General features: G+C 35.3%; 1 protein-coding gene across 4 annotated transcripts in view; it reads right to left on the bottom strand.

Moving 5' to 3' along the window:
* PAN3 (poly(A) specific ribonuclease subunit PAN3) overlaps positions 1–18,232 on the bottom strand; it is a 79,948-nt gene that overhangs the window by 21,737 nt on the left and 39,979 nt on the right. For 3 of the 4 annotated variants that reach the window (XM_063394728.1, XM_063394730.1, XM_063394726.1), the window contains 7 exons: positions 15,265–15,415; positions 7,066–7,313; positions 6,290–6,394; positions 5,574–5,631; positions 4,307–4,468; positions 4,028–4,144; positions 3,810–3,911 (listed from right to left, as the gene is read on the bottom strand). In XM_063394728.1, coding sequence (XP_063250798.1) covers positions 3,810–3,911; positions 4,028–4,144; positions 4,307–4,468; positions 5,574–5,631; positions 6,290–6,394; positions 7,066–7,313; positions 15,265–15,415 — 943 coding nt within the window. The remainder of the gene's footprint in view (positions 1–3,809; positions 3,912–4,027; positions 4,145–4,306; positions 4,469–5,573; positions 5,632–6,289; positions 6,395–7,065; positions 7,314–15,264; positions 15,416–18,232) is intronic. The other variant, XM_063394727.1, reaches the window with a different exon arrangement.

Below are 18,232 nucleotides of genomic sequence, written 5' to 3'. Positions count from 1 at the left end.
TTTGATTAGCAATTAAGTAAAAATTCAAATTCCTGATTTTAAAATGTGCAAATTTAGTAAAATATGACAGAACAATGCTAGATTATCACATTATACCATCTGAAAGAAGAGGTGGTATCATTGAATAAAGAACACAAGCAACAAATTCTACTGAATTCAAAAGTTAGAGACATTACTTTACGGTACAAAAGTAAATTTAATCTGCTATTTTTCTCCCCCACAACAAATCTCTACCAAGGTAGCTCTGTGACAGGCTCTGTAAATAACATGGCAAGAAGAAAACACCCAAGACTGACCACACTGACACCAGTGACATGCAAGACAGCCATGTAAACCATAATCCTCATCTTTTAACTATCAAGGTCTCATGTTGCCAACTGAAGTGTTCAACATAAATAAGGTTGCATACCTGAAATCAAATTCTCTGAGTTCACTGATCAGGTTCACAGTGTTGTGCCTCCTAAAACCTTTAAAAGCAATTGTACTAATCTGGGCCTCATGCTGCAGAGTACCCAACTTCCATCCATTCCCCTGCTTCTCTTGGGAGTCTCCTCTAGGCAGGCAGACGGCCAAGAAACTCTGTGAGGGGATGGAGAAAGGATCTGTGAAGGCAGGCAATTCTCAGAAATCAAGTTATAGGTATGCAATCTTATTTTTCTCTCTTAAATTGTTCCTTCTACTGAGGACCAGACTAGAAAGCAACAGTTATTAAAAAAAAAAAAAAAAAAAAAAAAAAAAAAAAAAAAAAAAAAAGAGCAAAGATATGCAGAAAGATTTGGCAAAATTTGGGAATTCAGGTGACTATTCCCCTAATTTATCTACTAAAAAGAGTGAAAGAGCAGGCAGTAAGTGCCATAGTCAGGAGACAGATCTTCCCTACATATCCCTGTAAGTTCTGTTGCAACAGCTCATTTTAACTAAATAATACTTTGGTTTGAACAGACATTGAGGTCTTATTTCTAACTTCCCAAATTATTCCTGCCTATAAAAGGAAGTTAAAGTAGGGTTCATACAGCCCATGAGCCTGTTTCAAAGACAAATACACTAAAATCAGCTTGCCATGAATACTGAAGTGTATTAAACACAAACAAGCAGAACATTCTATTAGTCTCCAGTCATTTGCAGCCCAGAAGTAAATGTCATGTCTTTGCAGTCCCTAAATATTTCTTCCCCATGAGTAAGCCCACTTCCCCCTTGAATCGCGGCAAATGTCCAAAATAATCTGTGAAAGTTCCATGACTTAATTATCCTTACACAGTTTTTGAATTTACTACCTGTCTAGTTTCATTGGTAAGTCCTTAGTTTTAGGCTGGAAGAAAAAATAAACTGTTTTTATTCATTTCTTCGTTATTCCAGATGATTATTCAGACCACATTTTTAACCCAGCCATTATTAACCCCATTATATTCCTTTCCATCTTTAAAAGCATTATTCCACTTTGCTGTTCCTGATCCAACTGTTCCACTCTTTTGATTATCCCTGACTCCTCAACTTCTCTGCTGCTCCTCTACACCCTTCAAAATACATGAGGAGGACCACAGCAACAGATAGGAGTCTATAAGGCACACACATCTTGAATACATCTACCCTTTTGTTGCTCTTTTCTTCATAAGATACATCAACCTATTTCATATTTACAGCTATTCAGCATGAGCACAGTATTTTCTTCAATCTACTTAATTGTGGTCCCATACCTATTACTGAGTGGCAACAGTCACAACAGAGGCCATCATTTCATGTCTAAAGCTAGTTACATTTTTCCTTTGATCACATTGGTTTACATTATATCACCTGCTATATTATCAGTAGGAGTTCCAGTCTTTTAAGATCCTTCTGCAATCAATCACAATTGGCCTTTGTTTCTAACAATCCAAATAATTTGGTATTACCAGCAAACTTTTACAGACCATTTATCTTCAGAGGAAACAACTGAATGTGTTGAAAAATATAACTCCTAGGACATCTCCCTCTGAGATCCATCAGTGATCTTCACTTTTCACTTTTTCTATTTCCAATATTCTAACCAGGCATTACCCTAACTGAGAACTTTCTCTGCCACATGACTATTTAGGCTCTTTTAAAGACTCTGTTGAACCTCACTGAAAACTCCAGGGTCTTATCTACTGGATCTTCCTTTAAAGAACTTCAATAGATTAATGAGACATGACTGCCCTTTATAGGACCACAACTTAACTATTTTCCAGTGTGACAAAAGAATGTGTTCCCAAGAATTTTATTGTAACTTCCATTATTTTATCTAGAACAAACATCATCCTTCTATGATTCTCTAGAGAGATACAAAAGCATAACAAGGACTGATTTACATGGAAATTAAAAACCATGACTGGGAAACGCTCAGAAGTCTAGTCCTGCACGTAACAGTCATTAACCTGGCACTAGATCTTCCAGTTTTATCTCACCAAATTAGTTTCACATCAGGCTCATTGAATCTGTAATTGCAGTCTCTGATTTGCCACAGGGTATGACACATCAAACTAGGGTTTCCTCCATCTGAGATATTACCACCAAAAGCAGTGGTGGAAATCAAGTTCCTTCTCCACTTATACTGGTCAGCTCAGTGCTAAGTCATTGAGAATTATGCAGTATGTAAGGTATTCACAAGTCTTTGAATGTATATAAGGTTTTCTTCAAGCCTTTGAACATACTCACACACTACCAACTACTATACTCTGATGTAAGCAATAGCCAAGTGAAGTTCTACATCTCAACCTTCAAAACAGCTTGAATTCACAGCTAAAAGCTCTAATTTCAAAAGGTACAAGAAAGAAAAAAACCTTCACTTCTGTTTCTCTTCATATGCAGGAAGCCTAAAGACATTTAGGGAAAATCTGCTCTAATTAGAAAAAAAACCAAAAAAACCCCAGGCCATGTCACAGTCCTCTGGTCATTCCTAGTGCTGGATACAGTTTCAGGGCTGCTCCTGCATCAAGCTAGAAGTTGGTCCAAAAAAGCTCTGCAGGCTATTTATCTACCTTAAGCCTTTCTGTGATCCCATTCAGCACTGACCACCTCTCTTTCTCAGCATGGCACTACTGTGTTCCAAACACCTGACTGCAGTTTGGGGTCCTGAACTGGTCCTAACAGGAAGAATGATTGAGAGCACACTGTTTTTGGAGGAGAAAAGGCTTTAGCCACAAGCATATGAGCTCTACTGTGCTACTTGCTGAGCCACAGACCATTTTGTGACAGAATTTATTTAAGAATGTTGGTGTAGTTTTAGTGACTCAATTGAAGTTAAGTATAAACATGATAAAAAAAAAAAAAAAAATCAGACCTAAGATGTGAAGTTGGTGTCTGAAAAGAATATGGTACAGGGATTTTTCAACCCATTTCTTGTCTTAATTAGTACTTCACATTTCAAATAAAATACTGTCTAGTTATTCCTCATAATACATAGTGAGGAAAAAAAATAGAAGGACACCTAAACAGTAAGCATCAAATTGGCATCTTTTGAATTTTGGAGTCATTACCATTAAATGTTAGGCGTTACCTGGTGACAGACCTGCAATAAGGACACCAGAGCTCCCGGCTCCCAATTTTGTTCCAACTTATTTTTCCTTCAAAGAGCTGTAATTCCCTTACATGCTGACATCAATGGTATACGTGTTTGATAATTTAAAAATTTTACAAAGAGCAGGTGAAGAAGAGTTCTCTCATATCAATCACTCAGTATGACAGAACTGATTAGGCAAAAAACTAAGCTGAACAACTATTTATGACCAGATGTTTACTGCTGAAGTATTGGAAACAGTGTACAGAAGCATTATATGATAGTGTGGTTTCCTTACCCCATTTCCGCTTTGTGAAATAGGAATCGGCACTAGGGTCATTGAAGTGTCTGCTCATCATAGTCTCTCCTCCAGCATGAAAATCATATGCAAACACTAAAGCTTAAAAATAGGAACAGGTGATATTTATTATTCAAGCACATTTGAAAAAAGTATCAACACATCAGCTGGGGAGAGTGGGGGGGTGGGGCAGTGGGAAAGAAAAAAGAAAAACTTACAGTGTTCTCCAAAAGCTTTAGTGGTAAACACTTCTCGCAAAGTTACGATATTTGAGTGCTGAATCTTTTTCCACATGTCAACCAATACCATGCACTTTGTGTTAACAAGACGAAAACCTAGGAGAAAAACGAAACCCATTGTTTAAAGTATAATGTTTAGAATGAGAAATTTTTTACTTTAAAATTTTGTCTGGAACTGCTGAGAAGCAACCAGACATTAAAATATGACTGGTACACTTAGGAATGCTAATCCTACTGAGACAACTCCATTTTTCTCACCATGTATCCTCCGAAGGCAATATGGAAGGTCATCTTTACTATTTACAGCCTTATAGCACGATGTAATGTACCCAAAGTTGCTCGTTTTCTGTATCCGATTGGGTGGTGGCAGTGGTTCCAAGGGAAAGAGACTGTGGTAGCTGTCCACTTCCGCAGGAACTGCTAAAATCAGTTTATACACAGAAACACATTAGGCTTCAGCTGACTTTAAGAAAGCTACTGAGTAGCAGAGAAAATTAAAATGGCTTTCATTAATATATAAATTATCTCCACCATCTTTTAGTTGCATGTGAAGTTAAAATTCACTATTTTTGCTTTAATACCAACACATTGGTAGGTTCCTAGAAGTGATTCCACAGATAAACTTATTGCCTTCAGAAAAAGTATTACACCAAGTAAAATCAACAGAATAGATGCACAGTTCCATCTGCCCCTTCTCATTTACCTTAGAAATTCACCCTTTTGAATAATATTTCTTTGGTGTTTTTCCTACACTTATTCAGTAATAAGCACCAATTTCCATGCACACTTCATACCACAGTAAGAACCCCATTTTCATCAGAAAAAGAAAGGAAGTATCAGTCTTATGTGTTTTAAAATACTGGTTTAGAAAACAGGAAGAAAGAAGTGCTAAAGGTTTACAAATCAGATGAGAAGATTACCCTCACACTTCATCTGGACTAAAACAGTAAACTGCATTTTTTTATACTGCATCATTATATTATGCACACATTTGAGAAGATACGGCAAGCAAAAACTATTCAAATCAAGCAGAATAATGTAAACTCCCCAAAAAAACTTTCCCAAATCACAGGAAACAGTATATGGCTTTTTTGCCTGACAACTAGTACAAAGCCTTTTCTGACAGGCCAGCCAAGTCACTTCAAAACAAACTGCTTTGCTAGTTTACATACAACCTTTGAAAAATATAGGCATCATTTAAAGACCTAATATCTACAAAGTAATACAAAACTGTTCTTCTTCTACAAAACAAGGCTTTACTGCCTTAATGATTTTTCCTTTCTCAGCAATTCCAAGTATTCCTAACCATTAAGGAGTTTCAAAACAGAAGAAAATTACAATAGAAGACAAAAGAATTCATATTTATTGAATTTTGCATTTGGTTACCCACAGCTTGGGCTGGTGATTAAAGCTCCATGAAAAATTAAAAACAGGTAGCATTTTTTCCAAGATGTTATTAATATAGATGAATGCGCATGGTTGCAGAAAAACATGATCACTGTTTAGAGTTTTGAGAAACACTTACCAGGAATATCAGCCTGATCAATCTGGGCCATAGTTATTAAGTGTCTGTTGATGAGTTCCTTAAGGAAAAATTAAGTTAAGTTTTGAACATTATAATTCAGCTCATTATTTTTTGATAATTTAAGAAAGCACTGTCTTTGAAGCACTAGCTATCTATACTAAAATAGAGAATTGATGCCAGTGTCTAGGGCAGAGAGTGTCAGAAGACCACTAGCTTGAAAATTTGAATGATAAAATACCTAAATTATTGAAGGAACTTCAGAAGGCATTTGCTATAGCTGGCACAGACAAAGGCACCTACTACAGCATAGCTGAAGTGAGTAACACTCAGAGCCAGCCTTGAGATGATGAGCCCTGAGAAGAGCTCTTCAACTAACATACACTGCATACACTTTAATTTCAGTGGGAGACTTTAAAAAAGAAGAGTATTGCAGCTTAAAATAATGCTACAAAAATAAACCCATGCACCAAAAAAACACATCAGTAATAGTACTGAGCTAAATAGTAAATCATGGCATGCAGATTAGACTGCAGTCATCTATGTTGTAACTCACCCCCACTCTGTTGTACTTCACCTACTACAAGATTTGATTTTTCAAATTCTCCACAGGAAAACTGACTGCACAGATTGCAAGTGTCTATTTCTCTTTTACCATTAGCAATTTTCTATTCTTTACCAAGATATGCATTTTTCCTTTAAACTCTCTACCATCTTACCTGTCTGAGCTCATCTGCCATGAAGAAGGAAGGTGCATTGGCTTTTGGCTGCATGTAAGCAACATGAGGAGCAGCTGGATGGTAGATGTGGTAGTTTGGAAAAACCTAAAAATAAAGAATTTCAAGAAGCTTTTTAAAGTCCTTAAGGATAGGGTAAATGAAGTTCTCACTCTTTCAGCTCAAACTACAGAACTATGCAATCTTCATGTACAGTACAAGTTACAAATATATTGTCAGATATATTAGAATTTTTAATGTGGTATTCACTTCTAATGATTTTAAGGGAGAGGGAGTATGTACTATGTACATACTATATATACATATATATACACTATATATAGTATATATATACACTATATATAGAAATAACTATGTACATACTATGTATGTACATAGTTATTTTAACAGTTTTGTAATTGCCTCTTCCCCATCACTGTAAATGGAAGAGCTATTTAAACCTATAAAAAAACAAAATCTGACTTTTGATGTTTTCTTCTTATGAATGTATCCACTGAGACATATAGAATGCTTTCTTGTTGATGCTGTATTAAAATCCCAGAAAGCTCTACACAACTGTACTTGAAAAAATATATAAAAATTTTCTCTGGTCCTTATATTTCAGTGATTTTTGGAGAACAATAGAAACATTAGAAATAACTAAAGAGCCTAATCTTCACACAGAATAAGCAGTTTATAGCATTAAAAATAATATCTGTAGTGTGGACCAATTCAGCACTTCCAAACTCCAGACAGCTGTGTATTGAAAGCCAGCATACCATTCCTGTGACAGGTGCTGGAGTTGTATCAGTGTAGAAGTACGTTGTTCCACCCACTGTTTCCTTCTGGATCACCTGGCCAGTAGATGGAGGCTGAGAGACAGCGTTAGCGACAGATGCAGAGGCACTAGTAGGCACCATATAGTTTGCTGGGTTAGGAGTATGACTTCTTCTTCGAGGAGCAGGAGATGTATGAGGAGTTATTTTGGGAGAATGAAGAGGAGATGATCCTGCTGACAGTGACATTCCTTAAAGAAACACAAGAAGATATTCTTGATCAAATCTGTCATCAAAAAAATTTAGCAGTTTCAGAAAAGCAGCCTTCACTACCAACAATATTCTGAGCAGGTGAGACACTTAACTCTTCATACAGATACAGAAATCCTTGAGAGATAAAACAGTAAGAGCATGACTGAACAGATATTATTTTCCCAAAAATCTTTGCTTAGTGTAGAGAGATAGGGCTTGGGAGGTACAATATACACATGAAAAACTGAAATGAAAAACACAGAAGTAGCTGAAAGGGGAAGATAAGTCAAAATAATGCTGTGTCTAAAAGCTAGTTCATTCAACTGCAAAAAGATAAAAAATATTAATGACTACATAAGTGAGTGTTTACTTAACAGTTACATGAGCAGTCAATGGAGTTTGCTTAGCTGTAACTCACTTCACCTGATTATGCATGTACCTTTTATTAGAACTCCACAGCTATGAATGTCTCCAGTAACACAGCACACAAATAAGTGTGTTAATAATACACAACATGCTACTATTAATAACTCCAGGGGAGTAATTACCTATTTTCCTGCAATTATTATATTCAAAAGTCATCCTTCAAAAGATCTATTTAGTATGTAAAGTTAGGTAACATCTCATGATATGAAGTCTATTAAACATTCCTGTTGGGATTTTCTAATTTATTTGAAATTATTGCCTGGTGTTCACCTTCAACATTACAGGGGCAACTCCAGTGACACCTGAGAAACTCTACTTGTAAATAAAGTGCATCAATGAGAAAAATACGGGTAACTTTTTTCCATACACACTTTTTAGTTACGAAACAGTCTTTTGTTTGCAACAGATATTGCATGCAGAATTCTCAGATCTGCTTATTTATAAAAATCAGGGGTAAAATAGACATTCCAGTGTGCTGTTGAGGAAGAGATAACCCTTCAAAAAAACTCCTTGTAAAGTTACTTACTAGCAGATGATGTGACATTCAGGTGTTCAGATTAACACCAAGGAAAACATCTTTGAAAGTTATTATTACTCAGTTCAAACTGGGAGATACTTTCTCTTCTATACAGTCAGAGTTGTATTAGTCATACTAAATCTCTTTCTTGAAAAAAGATACACAGCTTTCGTATTTAACATTCTATTGACAGCTGAGAATTCTTCTCTAATTAGAATTGTTAGTTATTACTCATATATTTGATTAAATTAACTTCTTAAGCTCTAGTAACCAGAGTAATTTAAGCAAATATCCAACTAATGAAACCAACAGGAAATTTTTTTTTTGCATACATGCTTTTTAGTTACATAAACTAGTTTATTTAACCTCAATCACGAGTTACTGTATGCAGAGTTCTCAAAATGCATCATCAGTAATGTGTAGGAGTGATTTCACACTCGTATCGTGTCCCTAAAGTAATCTCATCCCTCCTACATTTCATTTTTTCCTTTTAAAACAAAAGACAAAAGCAAATAAGTTTTTGTATTAACAAGTAAGCAGTAGCTTGGGAAAAATTACTTTGAAATTATATTATCCTAATGATATTAACAGAATATTTGTAACCTTTCATTTAGCTCCTCTCATTTACTCCTTCAGCAACTCAAAACCCATGTTTATAAATTCAGCACAATTCTCTTTTGTTCCTCAAAAGTGAACAGTTTCAACAAAACTAACAAGATTTTAAAAAATGCAACTGCAGTAAAATCATATGCCTTTCTTTTTAATTGTGTCTTTTAAGTAATTTATTCTTTTTATAAACATGTAGAATATAAGAATATGAAAGGAAAAAAGTCTGCACTTTTCTAGACTAGAACTTTTCTGTAATTAATACACGTATATATGTGTACACACACCTTATAGATACGCAATATTGTAGAATATTGTTGATTAGTGCACTAACTTAAAGAGTGAATTATAATAGCCACTGCTAAATGGTAACAGTCTCCTAAAAATCTGTTTAGAAATTAACTGTTTGACTGTAAAATGTTACATATTTTGAAAGCACCAATTTATTCTGCAAAAGAAAGTAAGCTTTCATTAAGGTAAAAGTTACCTTAAATAACTGAGTAATGCTTCAATATTTCAACAGCTACTATTTTAAACAAAAGACTAAAACACAAATGCATTCTTAATCCACTGGGGGAAAAGATCAATTTCAAAGGAAACAATGTGTTAGTCTTAAAAGCCAAAGGATGATTACAGTGGCCATTAAACTGAAGCAACTCTACAGTTTATCATATCTAAGAGTTCTCTTCATCTATGGAAAGCTGCTGGCACATGTTTTCCACTCTACTCCAATAAAGCTGTATTAACTGAAGTCCTTACAACCACATTATCTCAACCCAGACAGGAATAACTGGCTTCAAGAATAACTCAATAAAACAGCCAACTGTAGGGATCATGAAATAAAAACTCAGCAGCCTTCATATATTCTGATGATACATATTAGACGTCCCTGCTTTAAAATAAACACTACTTGTACAGACAGTAAGCTATCTTACAGAAAAGTGAAGACTTGCACCTTGCTGAAGTTATACTGTGACTTTCTACTACAAGTTTCCCAGGAGAAAAAAGATCTCTAGTGGTTTTTACAGATACAAATTCAAACAATTTCCACTTTAAAGTTTACTTCTTTAAAAAAATTATTCCTGCCAAAGAACAGTTACACATATAAATCCTTAATGCCTTTGCACAGGTATTAATGCAAGATTGAAAAGAAAAGGATCATAGCATTACACAAATCCTTTCAGCCTTCCAGGCTAGTTAGATCTCATTTTGAAAGGACATTGAGAATTCAGTGAAAATCATCTGGTAGGCAGAACATATGGCCTCCTCATTTGCCAATATGCATGGAGAGTTCAGGAGATTAAAGAAGCTGGACTGGAGTTTGGGTTTATTCTACTAAAACTATATTAATATACTACACATGCTACAGGAGTTTTGTTCCTAGTGCTGTGGTGGGTACAGACAGGTTGAGACAACAAATACTGAAGGTGATATATTCTTCTGACAGACTTGCACTACACTCTGCACAATCTAAGTAACTACTGAAAGCCCAGTATAACAACAAAAAATATGAAAAACTCTTAATACAGTGAACTTATGCATATTTACATACTTAAGACAGCTAAGAGAGTGCAAAAACTCAAGTAGATATCACCAACTTCATTAGTATTTCAATCAGTTGAAAGCATACTAAAATTAGTATTTAATCACAACAAATAGGATTAGAGGGAAAAAAAAGTTATACTAACAACTGATTATATATTCCTACTGACTCATACTCAGGGAAAAGGTGTTACTACATACAACATACAATAGTAACAACAGAACCACACCTCACAGAATGAGGCTGTTTTTAACAGCACAGCTTATATAAATGCCTATTCACTTAAGGGCCTAAGAAAAAATGAGCTTCTAAAAATCTACTTATGATTTACATATATACACACACGTGTGTATATATATGTATACATATATACACATGTATACATAGCTCTCTCTCTCATCCGTGATCTTGGCAAATAACATTAAGCTTTCCCTATGAGAGTGTTCAAGAGTCCCCTATATTGAAATTCAAATGCCAACAGGAATACTACGACAGACATCAAAAAGCCTGTTTCAAATCGTCCCTCCTGAGACTTTTCTACCAGCAAAGGCAGCTCTTCATTCCTTGTCCTGGGAATCTTAATACACTTCATGAAGAAGTCAAATACAATCTTAATAGATGAACTGCAAGGGGAAAGGGCTTCTTTCACCTTTATATCTAAAAAGAGGTGGCATGGTATGCAGCTATCATGGTGTCACACCAACATGGAAATGGTTGCTGGATTTGAAGATCTTTTCCCAACATTCACAGCAATTGTGCACGCTACCTACACACACCTGCAATCCCTGATGCTATTCTTCTTCCATAAAGAGAGATCATTCTTACATACCCCTATTTATTCTTATATTTTCATTTCTTGCCTTGTTTTTTATTTTTGAAGTTTCATTGTGACTGAGGAAAAGGAAATGGCAGACTTTGACATGCATTTGAGACAATGCTCAAAGACATTTTATGAGATTAATGTTTCTAATAAAGCTTTGTAACACACAATCTATTTGAACTAAAAGCTAGGTTCTATTTTGAATCTCAGAATTCACACAGATACAATCAGGATCGAAGGGCATTAAGCATGATCTCTTAATGACTCAGTATCTACAACTTCTTGATTTAATGAGAATTCACAACTTAGGCAGTATTTCATTAAGCTCACATGTATGCAAATCAGCTGGCCTACAACATTAAAGCTTTAAAAAACCCTTTTAAGTTTTGCATACAGATTTGCTAATTCACAACCATATTCCTATGCCTCTAATGCTTATAACACATTCAGAGGTCAAAGCTTAAACATTTAATATTTAACCATTTTAATGTTCTGTACTTCAGAGATACCTCAGACTACTAGGTAAAATTTGAAGAATGACAAAGCAAAAATACCTTGTAATATCGGATGATTTCAAGAACTTAAAGTAGCATCCTTAAATTCATTAACTATTTCATTTCACCATAAGCTTTCTATCAGGTCATTAACATTGTAGCTGTGTATTTTCAAGTTAATTAAATCTGCTTCATTGCCTAAACAATCTGAGTCATCAATTCTTCCTCTTCAGTTTTAATTGGGAAAAAAGATCATTTTAGAGTCTCTTTGCCTTTTCTGTTCTTACTTTATTCTGGAATGGCTGGGGAACTTCAACTGCACCGTATTTGATGCAGGAGGCTGGGACAAGCTCTTGGGGCCTTCAGCCACACACAAACCACCTCAGCTGGACGTACTCCATCTCCAGCTGGGGCTGTGGGCTCTGAGAACTACACTCCTGCAGCTCATCACAAACGGAGACGTGTCAACTGGACACAGAGACACCAACTTCACAGCCCTGACTCCTAAGCCTGCAGGTTCAGACTGGCAGTAGAAATGGGATCACCTACATCTGCATAAGCTCAGAACCTGACTTGGATTAAATATAAAAGCAACAGCAATTTGGTATTGCTTCCATCAGTGAAAAAGGCACCATTCTTTCAGTATAACCCAGATATTTTTCTCTACTGGGGGCTATACATCTGTTCTCTCTCAAGTTCAACAAAATGATGATGTCTTATCACTTCAGTGACATTCATGAACTCCTTTCATATACTGTGTTGCAAATTTTAATGACATTAATACTCGAATACAGCTACACAGGTCAGGGCAAGATAAGCTTGTTAGCAAAAGTGCTATTTGAAGATTGTCAACTTGTTACTAAATTTCCCACACAAATGACAAACAAGGTGTGTTTACTAGCAAGGAAAGGGAGGAGCAATAAGGCAGCATTCAAGTGAATTTACAGAAAAGGAGTTTGCAAATGGTAAATGAGATCTGTACAACTCTTCGGTGAAACAATTTTCTCCCACCACTTGTGTAAGTTGCATTTTATATCATTCTATTTCCATATTCTATTAAAGGCCACCAAGATGGCCACCAGAACGTGACTCTGTGTTGAGATTACCCTAGAGAACACTTACATAAGTAAACATGTGAATGTAGGAGTAACCTTCTTCCATGTTACAAACTACTTGATACATCAGGCATAGATCCAACAAGTTATCCACTAAAGTATTTTAGGTTTCCCATGTCATATTTTTCAGTATTTCTGCAGTACTGTCGACAAGACAGGCAGAACAAATATTTTCCAAGGACTAGAAATACTAGATGTCAAAATTGGTTTTAATTTACACCTACCTTTAGGGAAATCTTAGACATTAGATATGTGAAAGAACTTACATTTTTCCATCATCAAAAAGGAAATCAAAGGACTGCTTTCATAATTTACCTACTTTGTTATGGGTGAATAAAACTATGGAAGCCTTAAATACTCCTACTACATTTCCTTATTTCTCATGAATTTTGATTTCCTCCAATAACCTGTAAATTGCAATAAACAATCTTAATCTTACATAAATACTTAAATCTGCAAAGTTATTCTACTGGAGAGTAGGCACCCTTTAACTAGAAAGAGACTTATCTTTATTCAAAGGAAAATTCTTATGAACCCTTTATATATGTTTCATTTAAATTTGTTTTCACTTATTCAAAGTTAACATATCTCAGCCATTTTTTCACAACAACTTCAGAATGTATTTCCATATTTTTTTATTCTGTTATCCAGCATGATCTAAGTGGTGACGTTTCCCCACACAAAGATACTGCCTTCTTATTTAAGAGAATAATTTTTTAGAAAGAGCATCTCCTAGATGACCTTGAGGTAACAGGAATTTCTGTGGATCGATCGTGTTGACAACTTTAATGTTGACATTTAAATAAAAATAAATGTCTGTGAGCAGTATTTACATAGGACACTTAGGTTCAGAGAATTCTGCACTCAGTGAGAGAAGAAAAATTGAGAGAATCCAACGAAGATCGCTACTTCGAACTATATTTTCATTTTAGTTATACAGGAAGAGCAGGGAAACAAGCCAGCTCTGCCTGAAGTTAGCTCTTACAACTACTCCCCCATCCCTCTTGTCCATAAACAAACAATAGTATCTGAGGCTAGAAAATATGCAGCATGGGTATCTATATTTATTTCTAGGAGCTGAAATTGTTGTGCGAACTTCTTTCATCAGTGTTACTTATCCTTTCAAGTATTACTTACAGATAGTAAAGAAATTGTGAAGGATCCCTCTGAGACCCCACTGGACACTTTCCAAAAGGAGATCATTTTATTGTATTCTATTTAATCCTTTATACACTTTTCAATCCAGGTGACAAGGCTGAGAGGCATATAAACACAACAGTTTTCCAATAAGACGGTACAGCACAATATAGGATCAAGCAGACAGTACCACAACACGTTCATTTGGTCAGCAGAAGTATCAATCCCTTTCCCAGCCTGCTCTGCTATGCTTTTACATGCAAGCTAAATGCTGCCTTCTACTGATGCCTTGAGAGGCTACCTCAGAGTGTCACATTGACACTGGCATCAAGAATGACTGAAGTTCATTTTAATAAATGGTAATTGCCAATAGATACCAAATTTGTAACATCTGTCCGTCTGCCTTTTGGCAACTACCTAATGCTTCTTGGTAGCCACAAGGGACTCCTGGAGGTTTAAGTACGTACAGAAACTCATTAAACAATCTGCAGTGGGAATATCCAGATTTGCTGATGGCTATATATGAAAAATATTTTAATTTTATTTAAACAAAATTATTAGAATTAAGTTAACATCTTAAGAACGGACAACGAAAAAATGTATGAAGGGCTTGAACTTTTTAAATGTGCAAAAAAACCTGTCACTCAATTACATGACTGCACGGAGTACATTTCAGTAACAGTTTTAAACCTGGGAAATAACTATAAACTGGTCTTAAAAGTAAGATTACATGTGACAGATGCAATAAAAATTATCACTTTTTTTTTTTCAAGGTACAGTATTATAGAATTAGCTTGTCTTCTACTTTGTGGTTTTAATCCAGATTGTTAGGTCCCCATATGCACTTATTAATACTGAAAAAAATGAATTCTACATCACACAGTCTAGAAACAAATAAAAAGAGCACACTGGTGTGCAGTAAACCAAGATCATATGCATTGTAGACTACAATGCATTTCTAGACTATGGATATTTTAAATCATCTTCAAGTACTGCTCTGGCAGGAACCATTTAGGACACAGTATGTGATAACTCAGCAATCCTTTTCCCCAAAAAGGGCAGAGTAAGTTCTTAATTTCAGTGTTGCTGTGGCTGAGCAGATTTCACAGCCCGCAGTTTCATTTCCATACTACTGGAATATAAATCCAAAGCTCCTCTGCTTTTTAATGATTACCTTAAAATTAAGAGCTAAAGTAGGAGGTAGCTACATTTACACCTGATAAATCTGATAACTATATATATAGTTTGACAAAACAAATCACTGTAGTAGAAATCATTTACTCTCCACTTACCTGGTGCTAACCCGGCAGTAGCAGGACTTCCCATGGAGGGGTGAGAGAACAAGGCTTGAGAGAAGGCAGACATACTTGACTGGGATACATTAGTGAGCCTGGAGGTTGAGCCTCCTTTAGGAATAAACTCACTTGCAGAAGGATTTGGTGTCTGTTTAAAAAAAAATAAATGTTTATTTTAAATGACAAGAGATGGAGAGTGTCTATTTGGCAGAAAATATTTTCTAGAAAGGCCTACCAGTACAGGGGGTGTTTTTAAGGTACATACAGCCTGCCAACGAGAACAAAAAATACTGGAAGCTGGTCTGCATGAACAGATTTAGGTGAGTTTTTTAGCTTATGTCTGAAGTGGTATAAGCAAACTTTCCATAGGAGCAGCTGGTCTACAAATTCATATAATGTTTTGCAAAGGGCTTTCCATAAGCATTACAAGTTGGAGAACAGACTAGACACTGAGAAAGCTTTGCCACAGCTGCACAGACTGTTCATCCGTGACTTCTGCAATTTCATCTCAAACTAACTAGCAATTTCAAATTAAAAGAGTAAAAATGATTCTTACTAGAAACATCACTCCTGCCTCTATTTCGAACAGATCTGTATTTTCAAGTTTTTTGTGAAGTTAACTTGTGCTTTAATTTCCTGCTTCATTTATCTAGCACCCTTAGTAATAAAGTCTAATTCGGTGCCACAGGAAAAAATAGAAGCAGAATGATGGTCAAACATCAGTACTTGTTAGTACACAAAACAAACACTCAAGTAATTTTTAATTTCTATTAAAATCAGTGCAGATGGTTTTGTAGTTTGGGATTGTGGTGTTTGTTTTGAGGTGAGGTTTTCGTTTGATTTGGGGTAGTGAGGGTTAGGAAAAGAAAATCCCAGTTAAGAGCTCAAAAGGCAAAAAGCTTATCACTGGACAGCCAATTACAAATGACAGAAGTGGAACAAAAATTACATTAAGCCAAGAAATAAAATCAATTTTTACATGAACACTCTGAAAAGCTTGAAGATTATTAAATTACAGGATTATTAAGTAATCTGCAGAGTACCTCTCAAAAGTGTCTAAACAAGTTAGGTAAAATAAGAGGACAGCAACAGCTCCCAATAGACAAGGGTTACTGTTAAGATAATACATAATGGTTCTTTACAGAAAATTATATTGGACTACCTTGGTTTCAAGGCAGTTTTAAAATAACCACAATATATCAACTCTTAGTTAAATTACCAATATTGATTTTACCAACATAAAGTGGGAACAGAGAAAGTAAGTTAGTGCCAAATCAGAAGTGGAGTGTGAACATGAATTTAGACAGTGAAGAAAGTATTTGAAAATAGCTTCTTCTTAATTGGGTTTTAATACCTTTATTTGAATATTTTTGCCAAATATCATAGTATTAATGTATTCCAATGCACTGAAAAAGAAGATTCTCAAAGTTGTACAATTAATGAAGACACCCATTTAAAAGTAAATAGCAAAAATATTCTACCTTTAATTGCACAGTAAATTTTAACCACCATCCACTTTATGTTATCAACTTTACCCCCTTATTTGTCACCTTACGTGTGCATGTTTCTGAATATTCAAGAAACAGCTGTAAGTAAATATGTAGATTGTGAAGTAAAACATTTAAAAGGGTAAAGAGTTCACATGAATTTTAAAACTCTAATCATAGTTAAGGAAAACGTTAATATATACACTAATACAGCAAAACAAATGATAAGTTGAATTATACAGACTGAAAACACATAAATGACACATTTATACTCAAAAGGTAATATTCTGGACAAATCTGAATTTAGCTACAGGAATAAATAAGAGAACGGTATTCCTCTAGATAAAAACTGGCATGCAACCAACATTCAGCAAAATCTGCACTGAAACTGGAAAAAGTTACAGAGGTGGTAAAGAATAAAGTAGAACTTTTCCTAACAGTGATAGAACTAAACAGTCATCAAACAAAACAACTGGGAGAGAAAGGGACAGGATTTGTATTATCTTGCTAAAAGAACATAATTCCAAAGAACTACTTTGCACTGCTAAAAGTAGCAATGACATCCACAGCTCTATCTCATGCAAATACTGCATCAACCAGGCGACAAGGGCAGCACACAGCATTAGGTTTGAAGCAGGCAAGCAGAGACAGACACCTTCTAGAGGGTAACTCAGACTTTCCTAGAGCAACCAAGACAGTTCCCAAAATCCCATCCATGGCATGCTGGCTAAACTCTTATCATTTTCACCTACTGATTCAAACAACTCTTACATCTGCAACTGCAACTTCAATGTATTCTGCCAGTTTTTTATGTCTAAAAGTTACTTACTAAAAGATACTTACTTACTAAAAGGTATCTGTAACCATCAAAATTTTAAAATGCAGCTCCACTTTAAGAAAGAGCTCTACTTTAACTGGTAGGTGTTTTAATTTATCCAAATGAAAGAGTCAAACCCACAAATCTGCTAGAGCTGATCTGGTTTATGCTGTAGAATTACAAACAGCAATGGATCAAGTCTGATGGAAATTCAGTTTCATTCCATTTTTTGACATCACAATTCAGGATGGCCATCAGAGCCTGGTAAGACTAAGTTGTTTTTACGTAACTTTGATGAAAATGTTGCATATGAATAAACAGCTTCGATCTATGAAGATAGACCCTGTACTGTGAAAGCCTGTTTTACTTCTCTGTGATGCTAGAAACATGAAGCTGCAATCCAAGACTTTCCCCACTGGTAAAAAAAAAAGTGATTTAACTTTTGGTAACAATTTTAAAAGATCCTCCATCTTCAAGTTGTTTTCTAAATACAGAAAAATACTCAAGTTCCACAGTCACTAGCCAGAATAAACTAATTAAAGTAATACAGCAAATTCTAGTGATTGATGGTCAGAACTAGCTGCTACTGTCAGATAATTTGAAGCTGAAGCCCCAATCCACATTTAAATTCATTATATCTATGTGAAGCTGCAGTTATTAA

Source organism: Prinia subflava, chromosome 3 (genome assembly GCF_021018805.1).
Source record: "Prinia subflava isolate CZ2003 ecotype Zambia chromosome 3, Cam_Psub_1.2, whole genome shotgun sequence".
NCBI classification, from domain to species: domain Eukaryota; kingdom Metazoa; phylum Chordata; class Aves; order Passeriformes; family Cisticolidae; genus Prinia; species Prinia subflava.
This window is presented reverse-complemented; position numbering and strand designations above follow the sequence as displayed.